The sequence below is a fragment of the Somniosus microcephalus genome, chromosome 16, assembly GCF_052327205.1.
Source record: "Somniosus microcephalus isolate GS21.2 chromosome 16, FLI_Smic_1.0, whole genome shotgun sequence".
NCBI classification, from domain to species: domain Eukaryota; kingdom Metazoa; phylum Chordata; class Chondrichthyes; order Squaliformes; family Somniosidae; genus Somniosus; species Somniosus microcephalus.
Genome location: NC_141002.1, coordinates 20,301,083 through 20,315,650, shown reverse-complemented (window position 1 = coordinate 20,315,650; position 14,568 = coordinate 20,301,083). Strand labels below are relative to the sequence as shown.

The window sequence follows — 14,568 nt, the reverse complement described above, 5'->3', positions numbered from 1 at the left end:
CTTTAGAATATTGAATTTGATTTCATATCAAAAATATCTTATAATTTAAAACTACCAATCACTTCTAGGGCAATTAGTAAAAATAAAACCTAAAACACAAGGCATAGAAACAAGAAAAAAAGTCACTTTATATAAAAAAGAGTTCTGCAAGCGGTTCATTAGTTTAATGGAGAAATGACAGTTGTACGCACCGAAGATAGGAGAGAAAAGCCAATAGGAAGAGGACACAAGCTAACACGTCTGCTCGTCCCACGATCCCCGTCACCTGAAAAAACAACAACCACTGACATGAGAAGCACATCCACACAGAAAGTCAAAATAATGATGGCAGAAAAGGATTCGCTTCCCCTCCCATATCCTCCGTATCCCTCCTGTCAACTGGGAATGGTTCCACTGTCAGCAGTAGGCTACCAGAGCCTCTTCACCCACGAACTCGAGAGTGTTTGCAAGGCTACTTGAGTGCATGCCCGATACACACAAAGCCCTGTTCTGTCCTCACCTAGTGTGCGCAATAAGTGATCAGGATAGGATAGGAAACGTTGGCTGATTCATTCCCAACACCCACCCCTCCCCTCCCCCATAGCCTATGGCTTTAGATGTCACCCGTGGCACCTCGCCTCTGAATCAGAATGTCATGGGTTCAAGTCCCACTCCAGAGACATGAGCACATAATCCAGGCCGACACTCCAGTGCAGTACTGAGGGAGTGCTGCACTGTTGGAGGTGCCGTCTTTCGGATGAGACGTTAAACCGAGGCCCTGTCTGCTCTCTCAGGTGACGTAAAAGATACCCTTGCACTATTTCAAAGAGCAGGGGAGTTCTCCCCAGTGTCCTGGGCAATGTTTACCCCTCAACCAATATCACTAAAACAGATGATCTGGTCATTTAACTCACTGCTATTTGTGGGATCTTGCTGAGCGCAAATTGGCTGCCACGATTCCTACATTACAACAGTGACTACATTTCAAAAAGTAAAGCGCTTTGGGGCATCCTGAGGTCGTGAAAGGCGCTATATAAATGCAAGTCTTTTTTTCTTTTTAAATGGTAGCATCCCAAAGTCCCATTACCCAAGATTGGCTAAATGAGGACAGATTTAGGGATCAGAACCGAGTGCATCAGCCCGAGATAAGGCTCAGTGCCACACCTTGCTGGGCATTTTCTCACTAAGGCATGGCTGGAGAGAGGGAATCATTAAAGAACTCAAACTCAAAAAAATTACTTTGCTACATTTATCTTACTTCAATTTTTTTTTTGCCTCCCCATTTCTTCTCACATCCTCATCCCACACGCCCTTCCTGGTCCACAAAAATGCAAGAGCATTCCATAAAATGGATGTGAAAAGGCCTGGGGAATCAGTTGCAACAGCAGAGCTGTATTAGCACGGTCCTTTCACCCAAGTCAATTAAGTTCATGCATTGTAAAGTAGTCACACAAAGTGCTGCAGCAAAAACTCGATCGATCCCGGCTATTCAATGGACTAATAAATGAATGACAATTGCAGCACTTGCAAAGGACAAGACTGTTCTCTTCTGGGTGGAGTTTTCTCTGAAATTGCTCGGGTATTGCATTTTGCTGGGAACAATTTAGATGTCAAATGTCGAAGGCCTGAGAAAGAGAGTCGGAACTAAGGAGTAAAACTGCTGACACACTAAACCAAGGGAAAGGGGAAGACTGCCCGGAACTGCACCCAAATAAAAATGACCGAATGATGAGACACAAGATGAAAGTTAGGAAACTACAGATCAGTTTTTATAGAAAATTAAATTTAACATATAAGTTCAGCATTGAAAGCAACGTCCTACCAGACATAGTAGATGCTTTTGTGTAAGACTGAAACAAATTGATTTAACTTTCAGCAACACAAACTGTTATTTGTTTATCTTTCCTCTGAGCCTCCTAAGCATGTTATTTTTGGGGGATTTAAAATATGATATTCACTTAAAGTCAAAAGTGTGCTCATATAATTATTTTCAAGCGCAGTGAGTGAGGCCTTAGCAAAGACAGTATGAGGGATGGGGCGGGTTAAACACAGACCTTTCACCTCCCGAGAGCGAAACCAGCCCACAGCGAAAGTCTCCTCGTCGTTGGCTGCAATGGTCCTATGTGAAATAACTTATTGCAGCCTCAACCCAGCCCCGAGAGTGCACGTCCCTAATTGGCAGTGTCACTCAGAGAGGGCTGGTGTGGGAAATGGAAAATTAAATTGTCACACTGGTACAGTAGGGGATGCTCCACTGAGGTTAGAGCTGAGGAAAGTTGCTGGGACTGATGACGGAGCTTTAATCTGCACCTGCCTTTACTAATACCTGACCTGGGAATGTTTATGACTGAAATCGGAAGAGTCCCATTCCCCAGCACCACTATCACTCACCTTAGGTGAGTGCAAAATGTAAAAAGGTGTATAATTTTCCACCACAACTTCAAGATTTCACTCCAATAAAATGGGGTGCATGGTGCGCAGTGAGTGAGTTAAACCTTCAACCAGCTCGGTTCCTCCTTGTTGCTGGCGCTTTCATGCCATCCAGATTGAAAATGGTGGTCATCATTTTCCCAACGGTGTTTGGGATGCCACACCGTCCAGCGGTATCATTCAAAGCCAATACAGATCAGAAGGCTCCATCTTCACTACATTCGAAGTTCACTTATCTTAGCTGGGACAGCCTTTGGTGCACTAAAGCTAGGCTCAGCACCGAGAAAAATCAGACGGGTGTTCGCACTCCTCAGCAACTCTTCCTGAAAAGTACGCGGGCGAAGATGTTGGATGAGGACGGGATCGTTTGCGATAGTCTCCATCGACTGCCAACGCTCCTTCCAGACTCTCACAGGAAGAGCGGCTACTTGGGGAAGGTGAGACAGCACAACAAAACCAGTCAGGACAAGATAACTGATAACCAGACATATGTGTCTGGGTAAACAGGTACCATGAACCCCCCCTGGTGCTAGGAGCAACTGATCACTGGGCCATCAACCACTTGTATGTTTGTCCATGGCCTGTGTGTTTGGTCCATGACAGGGTCCTACAATCAAGGCTCTCACAATTTAGCCATTGTAGTGTATGTACCTTGAAGAAGGAACTATATTCTGGAGCCCCTGTATACTGCAGTACCAGTAGTGACCACCCCTGTATATAAGCCTGTGTAGTAACTTTGTATAGTAGTTCCAGTTTTGTCTCCATTCAGTAAACACCTGTTATAACCAACTTCTGCAGTCCGTGTCTCAATTACACACGGACATTACATTGGTGACGAACAGATCCGAACTTACCTACAGTTCTGCACCACCTCACGGGGATCCATCCCTGAAGCGAAGTTATTAGAGGTCGAAGTCAGAAGGAAGAAATCCAAAAAAACAACAGAAGAAACGGGCGTCGACCGTGGGCAACCGCCCTCTGATTCATCAAATTCGAAGATTTGCAGGAGAGACTGTCGAGAGCTGGGTTTGGTTCTCCAGTCTATGGTGTTCCAGCTAATCGGGCTGGTGGCAGGTAGTACACTGATCCTTCCTGGGCTGTGGCGGGCTAGAGCTCGATCGGGTGGCTTTTCAACGGGGCCGAGCAGCGTTGTCGGGAAGAGGAGAGAGAGAGAGAGAGAGGGTGGAGCACACAGGGCGCGGCCGGTGCTACGAAGCCGGGCAGCGTACAGACCTGAGAAGAGGGAGGAAAGTGTCCCATAGGGTCTGCTCTGACGACGGGAACAGTAATTAAAATTAAAGAAATTAGAAGCGCAGAAAGCCGCGAGGAGCTGCAGTTTGCCACGGGGACTGCGGAGAGCGGCGTTGGCAGCAGCACGGGGGGGAAGTGCGCGAAGACCATAGGGCGTCGCCATCAAGGCATAAAAACGCCAGCAACAGCGCTAGCAGCAGCGGAAAAGACAGAAAGCGCGGGAGGCGCCATCTTAATCCAGCGGGGAAGGCGGCAAAGCGCAGGAGGCGCCATTTTGTTCAATCGGGGAAGAAGGCAAAGCACGGGAGGCGCCATCTTAGATCTCCAAGATGCCGAAGACTGGCAATATCACTGCCTTCGATAATGCAATAGAAGACTGGACCACGTATGTGGAAAGAGTCGAAGTATATTGCAAGGCAAATGAAGTAGCCGATGAGAAAAAGGCATCGGTACTACTAAACTTAATGGGCACAAGAACGTACGGCCTATTGCAGAACTTGATCACTCCAGTCAAACCGATGGCGAAGAGTTTTAACGAAATTGTTGATATCCTACAGGAACACCTAAATCCTACACCGCTGCTGATAGCAGAAAGATTTAAATTCCACAAGAGAAATCAGCATAAAGATGAGAGCAATGCTGATTACCTTACGGAACTACGCAAGCTATCAAAGCACTGCCAGTTCGGAGCAGGACTGGCAGATACCCTACGGGACAAATTTGTCTGTGGACTCCTGAGTGAAGGAACCCAGAAGAGGTTACTCTCAGAGAAAGAGCTGATGCTAGATAAGGCTTTCAGCGTGGCAGTATCGTACGAAGCAGCAGCAAGGGGAGCTGCGGAAATACAGCAAAAGCCACAGGAATACGGCACCCATGAAATGACATGGGGATTTGAAAAATGTTATCGCTGCGGCAGAACAACCCATGACCAGAAGGACTGCTGGTCCAAGGACAAAACATGCAGGCAATGCGGAAAGATGGGACACATTGCACGAGTTTGCAGGTCCGGGAAGAAGACTAACAACAAAAGACTAGTAAGGAAAAGTACAGGAAAGTACAAAAGATGACAGACAGTAGTTCCGAAGACCAGAAGAGCGATAGTGAATCCGGGAACAAGAGACTAAGCTGTCTCAAACTTCACAACGTAATCGCAAAAGAGGATCACTGAACCATTTGGGTCATCCTCACGATAGCAGGGTCCCAAGTCAAAATGGAATTGGATACAGGATCAGCCCTGACCGTCATGAATCGACGAGACTACGAGCGGCTATTCTCACACATACCCTTGAAAGACACATCCATTGTCTTGAAGACATATACGGGGCAGAAAGTATACCCCAGAGGGAAAATAAGGGTGCCTGTCGAATACAACGGCAAGGAAATACAGAAATTGTATCTGTACATACTGCAAGATGGTGGACCACCGTTATTGGGACGTGAATGGATCAGAAAGATAAGTTTAGACTGGCACTCCATTCAGGCACTGACTGTGGCTGGTAAAAAGGATGACGACGTCACACCTGGACGATTGTCAAAAATCTTAGCTAACGCTAAAGAGGTATTTCAACAAGGACTGGGAACTCTTAAAGGCGTAACCGCCTCGATAAAAATAGAAGAGAATGCAATTCCCAAGTTTTTCAAAGCAAGACCGGTACCGTATGCAATTTGCCCAGCCGTCGAGGCAAAGCTGGAGAATCTGGAGAATGCAGGCGTGTTATCTAAGGTAGACTGGAGCGAGTAGGCGACACCCATCGTTCCTGTCATGAAGAAAACGTTAAACAATAAGTCTGAGGAGCCAAGGAAGGTTCGCATCTGTGGGGACTTCAAGGTGACTGTGAACCCAGTCCTTCACACAGTACAGTATCCTCTTCCGAGGATAGAAGATATTTTCGCCTCACTATCTGGAGGGAAATGTTTTACAAAAATTGACCTAGCGCAAGCATATTTGCAGATGGAGGTTGAAGAATCCTCTAGGAAATATCTCACGATAAACACTCACAAAGGTCTTTACCAGTATAATCGACTGGTATTTGGAGTAGCATCAGCTCCGGCTATATGGCAAAGAGCGATGGAACAAGTCCTGCAAGGGATTCCGGGGACTCAGTGTTACTTGGATGACATCCTAGTGACAGGTGAAAATGACAGTGAACACCTTGCCAACCTAGAGCAGGTGCTCACTAGACTAAGAGAACATGGACTACGAGCCAATCGCCCCAAGTGCGAGTTTTTTAAGAAACAAATATCGTATTGTGGCCACGTGATTGATGAAGAGGGGTTACATAAGTCCCCTGACAAAATTGAAGCGGTAGTTAAGGCTCCAGCGCCTGAAAATGTGTCGCAACTGAGGTCATTCCTCGGATTGGTGAATTACTACCATAAGTCTTTGCCGAATTTGTCCACAATTCTGCACCCACTGAACGCCCTGCTACAAACTGGAGTAGCATGGCGATGGAGCGATGAATGCAAGCGGGCCTTTCAGAAGTTTAAAGCCTGATCACTTCAAGAGAAGTATTGGCTCACTACAACCCATCACTACCGATAAGACTGGCGTGTGATGCGTCTCCCTACGGCGTTGGAGCGGTACTGTCACATAAATTCCTTGATGGTTCAGAGAGGCCGATAGCTTTTGCATCACGCTCGTTAACTTCAGCCGAGCGTAACTACGCCCAGATTGACAGAGAGGCCCTCAGCCTGGTGTGGGGGGTGAAGAAGTTCAATCACTACCTGCACGGACAGAAATTTACTCTACTAACTGATCATCAACCTCTTGTCTCCATTTTCAACCCCAAGAAGGGCGTCCCGATAATGACAGCACAACGGCTACAGAGGTGGTCCCTTTCCCTAGGGGCACACCAATATGACATCGAGTACAAAGGAACTAAACAGCATGGGAATGCTGATGGATTGTCGCGCCTACCGTTGCCGACGGTGGAAGAAGCACCTGCAGTGGATCCTGTGGAGATATTCCACTAGACCATAGTCGAATGTCTACCTGTGACAAATGCAAACATAGAAAAGGAAACACGAAATGACCCGACACTCTCCAGGGTCTATGATTTAACGGTGAAGGGATGGCCAGCACATGGCGAACCACTGTTGCCAGCATTCTCGCCGAGAAGAGAACAGCTGTCAGTGTGCCGAGGAACCTTGATGTGTGGATCCAGAGTAGTAATTCCACCCAAATTGAAGGATAGAGTGCTCAATGAGCTTCATGAGGGTCATCTGGGAGGGGTAAAAATGAAGAACTTAGCCAGAGCGTTTGTGTGGTGGCCGGGAATCGATAGAGAAATCGAAGAGATGACCAAGAGCTGTACACGATGCCAGAAGGTCCAAAACGCCCCACCACAAGCCCCTCTACATCCATGGGAGTGGCCCTCATCTCCATGGCAAAGGGTACACATTGATTTTGCTGGTCCATTTATGGACTCGATGTTTTTAATTGCGGTGGATGCACAAAGTGGCCAGAGGTAATAAAAATGTCCTCAACCACCACAGAAAAAACTATCACAGTCTTACGAACCATATTCGCCAGAAATGGGCTGCCTGAACAGATTTGCTCTGACAATGGACCACAGTTTGTGTCTGAAGAGTTCCGGAGGCTCTTAAAGAACAATGGTGTTAAGCATTACACATCCGCCCCATATCATCCAGCCACCAATGGATTGGCTGAGAGGTTCGTTCAAACATTCAAGAAGGCTATCAAGGCAATGTGTAATGAAGACATACCCCTACAACACAAGGTGGATAACTTCTTGTTTGCTTACTGGAATGCGACACATGCGGTTACCAACCAAACTCCAGCCATGATGTTCTTCAATCGAAGACTAAGATGCCGCTTGGATTTGGTTAAGCCAAACATCAGAAGAGATGTGGAGAACAGGCAGTTTCAGAATATGAATGAAAGGCCAACCAGGAGTTGCAAGATAGGTCAACCAGTTTTGGCCCGGGACTACTGCACAGAGAAATGGCAGCCAGGAACGATCTGCACACGGCAAGGACCTCTAATGTATACCGTGGACGTTGGAGAGAGCATTGTAAGACGCCATGCTGACCAGATTCTAGAGTCACTGGAAAACATCAAATCTACACCACGATCCTATACACCTGGTGATGAAACCGAAGTAACAATTGCATCTACCTCAGAATCGGTGATATTGGAAGCAGACGAACCAAACAACGACGTTGATCCCGAATCAACTTTGCCAGAAGAACCTGATACCCCAAAGAGGCGTTATCCAGACAGAATTAGGAAGCCTCCTCAAAGACTGAATTTATAATTGATTAACTTCAGCTAATGTATATAGCAACTGTAATTGTAAATATGTTATTTAATTATTAATCGAATGTTATGTACTGTTTAGCTAAAAGGGGAGGAATTGTAGTGTATGTACCTTGAAGAAGGAACTATATTCTGCAGCCCCTGTATACTGCAGTACCAGTAGTGACCACCCCTGTATATAAGCCTGTGTAGTAACTTTGTATAGTAGTTCCAGTTTTGTCTCCATTCAGTAAACACCTGTTATAACCAACTTCTGCAGTCCGTGTCTCAATTACACACGGACATTACAGCCATGTGCCCAAAAGGGTATACAGTAGATTGTTTGGGTAGAATCTGTCAGGCGGTTTCTACGCCTTTGTAATAGGAACACAAAAACTTGGGCCTCCACACCATAACATAGACATAGGAACAGGAGGAGGCCATTCAGCCTCTCAAGCCTGTTCCACCAGTCAATCAGGTCATGGCTGGTCTGTATCTCAACTCCATACCCCTCGGTATTCTTGCCTGACAAAAATCTATCCATCTATCTAGCTCAGTCTTGAAAGCTCCAATTGACCCAGAATCAATGGCCCTTTGGGGGCGGGAAAGAGTTCTAATTTATTTGTCATCAGCATGACTTAAAAATTGTGAAGGACGCCTTTCTGACTTTGCCTTAGTGCGCACTTCCACTGAAGACAGGGGTACAACTGTGACCTGCTTATCCCAGGTGTCTCTGCACGCAAGGTCATGTTTCGGGTCACAGAGGGATTGCCCGCTTGCCCGTGGAGCAGGCCTTCCCCGTGGGGCTTAAGAAAAAGTACCTGAAGCGAGACTCGAATCGTGACAGAGAGAAGCTTACAGTTGTGGGGGGGGGCGAAAGAGGGGAAGGAAAGAAAATGGCAATCGGAGCGGGGGTGGTGGGGAAGACCAGATGGCAGGATCTCTCGGGCTCGTTTGAAAGAAATCAAATGGGCATTTTAAAAGTGCTATTATGTAGAGGTACAAATGAATGTGGCAATTCTACTGCAAAATCCAGCCTGGAGCACGCTGTTCCTCATCTGAGCTGGAACATAACCACCCTGGAGGATAACTTTGCTTGCAGCAGTATATTTCAGAACTGGCACCGTTCTGAATTTTTATAAAAAGGTCAAAAACACCTTGGTGAAAAATTTCCCTCCTTTATTGTCCTTCTGGGTCTCTACCACAGCTCCTTTCTTCCTATTTGCTCGTCACAGCTTCCCAGGGTCACCTTCCACGGGGACTTATTTTTTTTATACATTGGCCGTCTTGAGGTGAATTCTTTCCACACAGAAACTTCACACTATGATGCACTCAGCAAGCAATTTGAAGTTGCTGAATTTAACTCCTGAATGCCTTGCTCGTTCAGCTGTCTCGTAGAGCTCCATCTGTGCGGTTTCAAGCCCCCAATCTCAGTTCGCCTGAATCTTCGAAGCTCAGCGATACACATTTTAGATCTCTGCCTTCTGAGTGAGTCTCAGTATTTCTGGCAAAACAACTGATGTTTAATTCAACACCCGATTCCCTGCGGGTTTCGAAACTCATTCCAACCTATCGGCTGTGATCTTGTTCAAAACAGCAGTGGGGCAGAAACAAGGAAAAGGTCTGGAGATTTGTTTGTCACAAGATTTACAATTAAATTGCACACTAGGATTGAAGAATTTAAAATAAGCATAGGCACGTTTCTTATTAATACGATAAAATTCGTTATTTGTAACATGTAGGGAAAAACGCAAATTGTAAGATACATTGCAAGGCAGTAAGTGGTAGTACGCTCGCCTCTGAGTCAAGACAGTCAAGGGTTTAAGACCCCACTCCAGAGACCTGAGCAGAATCCAGGCTGACACTCCTGTGCCAGTGCCGAGGGAGCGTCGCTGTCGAGGTGCCATCTTTCGGATGAGACGTCAAACCGAGGCCCCGTCTGCTCTCTCAAGTGGGCATAAAAAAAGATTCCACTGCACTATTTCGACGAGCAGCAGTGTCCTGGCCAATATTTATTCCTCAATCAACCAACACACCACAACATATTACCTCATTTCAAAAGCAAAATACTGCAGATGCTGGAAATCTGAAATAGGAACAGAAAATGCTGGAAATGCTCAGCAGGTCAGGCAGCATCTGTGGCAAGAGATAGAGAGACCTGAAACGTTAACTCTGTTTCTCTCTCCACAGATGCTGCCTGACCTGCTGAGTATTTCCAGCATTTTCTGTTTCTACCTCATTTCAATGCTGTTTGTGGGACTTTGCTGTGCGCAAATTGTCTGCCGCGTTTCCCAACATTACAGCAGTGAGTACACTTCCAAAGTACCTCATTGGCGATCAAGCTTCGTGTCGCCCTGAAGACATGAAAGGCGCTATAGAAATGCACACTCTTTAGTTCTTACATTGTTTCACAGCCGCCACTCAGTGTCGACTGAATTCTCGATCTCCAACAGGCCATCATGGAGAATCTGGCCATTTTATTCTGTGATGTCCTCTCCCACCCGATCCCAACGCCACAGCAAACAAGCAAACCTAAGCTACCATCCTACCTCTCCCATTATGGAATGTCCCTCATGGTCTTGTCTCGCAGAGTATTCCAAACATTTATCACTCTCAGTCTACACATCCCTCCCGATATATCTTTTTCAACTTTACTTTTCGTTGATTAAAACTCAAGTCCTCTGGTTTTACTTGCTTGACTTAATCTGCAGTAAAAACCCCATACCATTTAATGTTTCATATACCTTAATGAGTGTTCCCACCTTCTAGATTAAGAACTTGAGGAACACACTGGTGGGATGAAGCATAGAAACATAGAAAAATAGGGGCAGGAGTAAGCCATTCGGCCCATCGAGCCTGCTCCACCACTCAATATGATAATGGCTGATCCTCTATCTCAATACCATATTCCTGCTCTCTCCCCATACCCCTTGATGCCTTTTGTGTCTAGAAATCCCTCCTCGTCTGGAACAAGCACCTGCAGTGAGTGCGGATTATTTGTACAGAAACAGGTGGCGTTTATTCTCCACAAAAGCCTCCTCCTATTTTACTTCACCTCACTATCACCATATCCTTCTATTCCTTTCTCTCTCATGTGCTTATCTAGATTCCCTTTAAATGCATCTATGTTGTTCCCCTCAACCACTCCATGTGGCAGTGAGTTCCACACTCTCATCACTCGCTGGGTAAAGAAATTTCTCTGGAATTCCTTACTGGATTTATTAGTAACTACTGGATAATTTTTTAAGCAGAGAAAGATACTGAACTATGGGGCAGTGGGATTAGCTTTGGATTGCTCTAACAAAGAGCTGGCACAGGCAGGACCCTTCTGCTGTGCCCTAAACTTTTATGGGCCTGTAAGACAGAATGTTTGTACTAAACCCACATTAGGATGCTACGCCCAAAGTTTCAGACAGCTACTTACAGCTTCAGTGTGGACAGGGTGGACGGCAAAGAGAAGAGCAGCTAAGAACGCCAGGCGCCTGTCCCGGAACACAGCCTTGTCACACGTGTAGAGCAACAGTGACGTCACGGCGCAGTGCAGGCCCACATTGACCACGTGGAAGTACAATGGAGTTATGCCACCCAGCAGAATATTCAACCTGGAAGACAATGCGTACAAAGCAAAAGAAACACGCGTCATTGTTCCATAGAATTTACACCACAGAAACAGGCCATTCAGCCCAGCTGGTCTGTGCCAGTGTTTGTGCTCCACACGAGCCTCCTCCCATCCTACTACATCTCACCCTATCAGCATATCCTTCTATTCCTTTCTCCCTCATGTATTTATCTAGTTTCCCCACAAATGCGTCTCTGCTATTCACCTCAACTACTCCATTCTAACCATTCTCTGCGTAAAGAATTACTTACTGGTAACTTATTCTGCCTGATCGCTCTTATTATCATCTTCCATAGGAGCATTAGGAACAGGAGGAGGCCATTCAGCCGTTGAACATGCTCCACCATTCAATTAGACCATGGCTGATCTGCACCTCAACTCCATTTACAAACCTTAGCTTCATATCCCTGGATACCCTTACCTAAAAAAAATCTATCATCTCAGCCTTGACAGCTCCATTTGTCCCAGCATCCATAGCCTTCCTAGAATTTGACCTGTGTTGTCTGATATTTGAACCCTTCACCATAGTAATATAACTTGGGCAAAATGGCATTATTGTATCACTGTAATTACTGTCTTCCTGCTGTAAAATATTCAAGAGTGTGCAATGAAAACACTCAGCTGGTGATCTTAGGGCAGAGGAGAGGGCATCTATCCAAGCTAGTGATCATAGGGGTGAGGAGAGGGAGTCGATCCAAGCTAGTGATCATAGGGGTGAGGAGAGGGAGTCTATCCAAGCTTGTGATCATAGGGTTAAGGAGAGGGAGTCTATCCAAGCTTGTGATCATAGGGGTGAGGAGAGGGAGTCTACCCATGCTGGTGATCTCGGGGGTGAGGAGAGGGAGTCTATCCATGCTGGTGATAATAGGGGTGAGGAGAGGGAGTCTATCCATGCTGGTGATCTCAGGGGTGGGGAGAGGGAGTCTATCCATGCTGGTGATCATAGGAGTGAGGTGAGGGAGCCTATCCATGCTGGTGATCTCAGGGGTGAGGAGAGGGAGTCTATCCATGCTGGTGATCTCGGGGGTGAGGAGAGGAAGTCTATCCATGCTGGTGATCATAGGAGTGAGGTGAGGGAGTCTAGCCATGCTGGTGATCTCAGGGGGGAGGAGAGGGAGTCTATCCATGCTGGTGGTCTCAGGGGTGGGGAGAGGGAGTCTATCCATGCTGGTGATCATAGGGGTGAGGAGAGGGAGTCTATCCAAGCTGGTGATCTCAGGGGTGAGGAGAGGGAGTCTATCCATGCTGGTGATCTCGGGGGTGAGGAGAGGGAGTCTATCCATGCTGGTGATCTCGGGGGTGAGGAGAGGGAGTCTATCCATGCTGGTGATCATAGGGGTGAGGAGAGGGAGTCTATCCATGCTGGTGATCTCGGGGGTGAGGAGAGGGAGTCTATCCATGCTGGTGATCATAGGGGTGAGGAGAGGGAGTCTATCCATGCTGGTGATCATAGGGGTGAGGAGAGGGAGTCTATCCATGCTGGTGATCTTGGGGGTGAGGAGAGGGAGTCTATCCATGCTGGTGATCTCGGGGGTGAGGAGAGGGAGTCTATCCATGCTGGTGATCATAGGGGTGAGGAGAGGGAGTCTATCCATGCTGGTGATCTCAGGGGGAGGAGAGGGAGTCTATCCATGCTGGTGATCTCAGGGGGAGGAGAGGGAGTCTATCCATGCTGGTGATCTCAGGGGTGAGGTGAGGGAGTCTATCCATGCTGGTGATCATAGGGGTGGGGAGAGGGAGTCTATCCATGCTGGTGATCTCAGGGGTGAGGAGAGGGAGTCTATCCATGCTGGTGATCTCAGGGTGAGGAGAGGGAGTCTATCCATGCTGGTGATCTCAGGGGGGAGGAGAGGGAGTCTATCCATGCTGGTGATCTCACGGTGAGGAGAGGGAGTCTATCCATGCTGGTGATCTCGGGGGTGGGGAGAGGGAGTCTATCCATGCTGGTGATCTCGGAGGTGAGGAGAGCGAGTCTATCCATGCTGGTGGTCTCGGGAGCTGGGGAGAGGGAGTCTATCCATGCTGGTGATCTCAGGGGGGAGGAGAGGGAGTCTATCCATGCTGGTGATCTCAGGGGTGGGGAGAGGGAGTCTATCCATGCTGGTGATCTCGGGGGTGGGGAGAGGGAGTCTATCCATGCTGGTGATCTCGGAGGTGAGGAGAGCGAGTCTATCCATGCTGGTGGTCTCGGGAGCTGGGGAGAGGGAGTCTATCCATGCTGGTGATCTCAGGGGTGGGGAGAGGGAGTCTATCCATGCCGGTGATCATTGGGGTGAGGAGAGGGAGTCTATCCATGCTGGTGATCTCGGGGGTGAGGAGAGGGAGTCTATCCATGCTGGTGATCTCAGGGGTGAGGAGAGGGAGTCTATCCCTGCTGGTGATCTCAGGGGTAGGGAGAGGGAGTCTATCCCTGCTGGTGATCTCAAGGGTGGGGAGAGGGAGTCTATCCATGCTGGTGATCTCAGGGTGAGGAAAGGGAGTCTATCCATGCTGGTGATCTCAGGGGTGCGGAGAGGGAGTCTATCCATGCTGGTGATCATAGGGGTGAGGAGAGGGAGTCTACCCATGCTGGTGATCTCAGGGGTGGGGAGAGGGAGTCTATCCATGCTGGTGATCATAGGGGTGGGGAGAGGGAGTCTATCCATGCTGGTGATCTCAGGGGTGAGGAGAGGGAGTCTATCCATGCTGGTGATCTCGGTGGTGAGGAGAGGGAGTCTATCCATGCTGGTGATCTCAGGGGTGAGGAGAGGGAGTCTATCCATGCTCTTTGGAACTCTGGGCAACTGACAGGACTGCCTTTTCTAATTTAGCGTCGCTAATACCCTCACTGCACACGCTCCAGTAAAAACTAGGGAGACTGACGCGTTACTGACCAAAGTGCCCAAATCACATTGCACCCTTTGGCAAAAAACAGCCGCTAACATTCGGCCCCTCTAGTGCCTCAGCAAAGGAACTAGCAGCTCCTCACTGAACAGTTGGGAGTGCTCAGTATCAGAAACCGACTCACGTGGAGACACCAATGGCTTTTGAC

At 47.7% G+C, this 14,568-nt stretch overlaps 1 protein-coding gene across 1 annotated transcript in view; it reads right to left on the bottom strand.

The window, feature by feature from the left end:
• The window catches only part of tmtc1 (transmembrane O-mannosyltransferase targeting cadherins 1), a 163,587-nt gene that overhangs the window by 128,469 nt on the left and 20,550 nt on the right, over positions 1-14,568 (bottom strand). Inside the window, exons 2-3 of the mRNA XM_086009783.1 lie at positions 11,343-11,520; positions 192-265 (exon numbers count right to left, since the gene is read on the bottom strand). Coding sequence (XP_085865909.1) covers positions 192-265; positions 11,343-11,520 — 252 coding nt within the window. The remainder of the gene's footprint in view (positions 1-191; positions 266-11,342; positions 11,521-14,568) is intronic.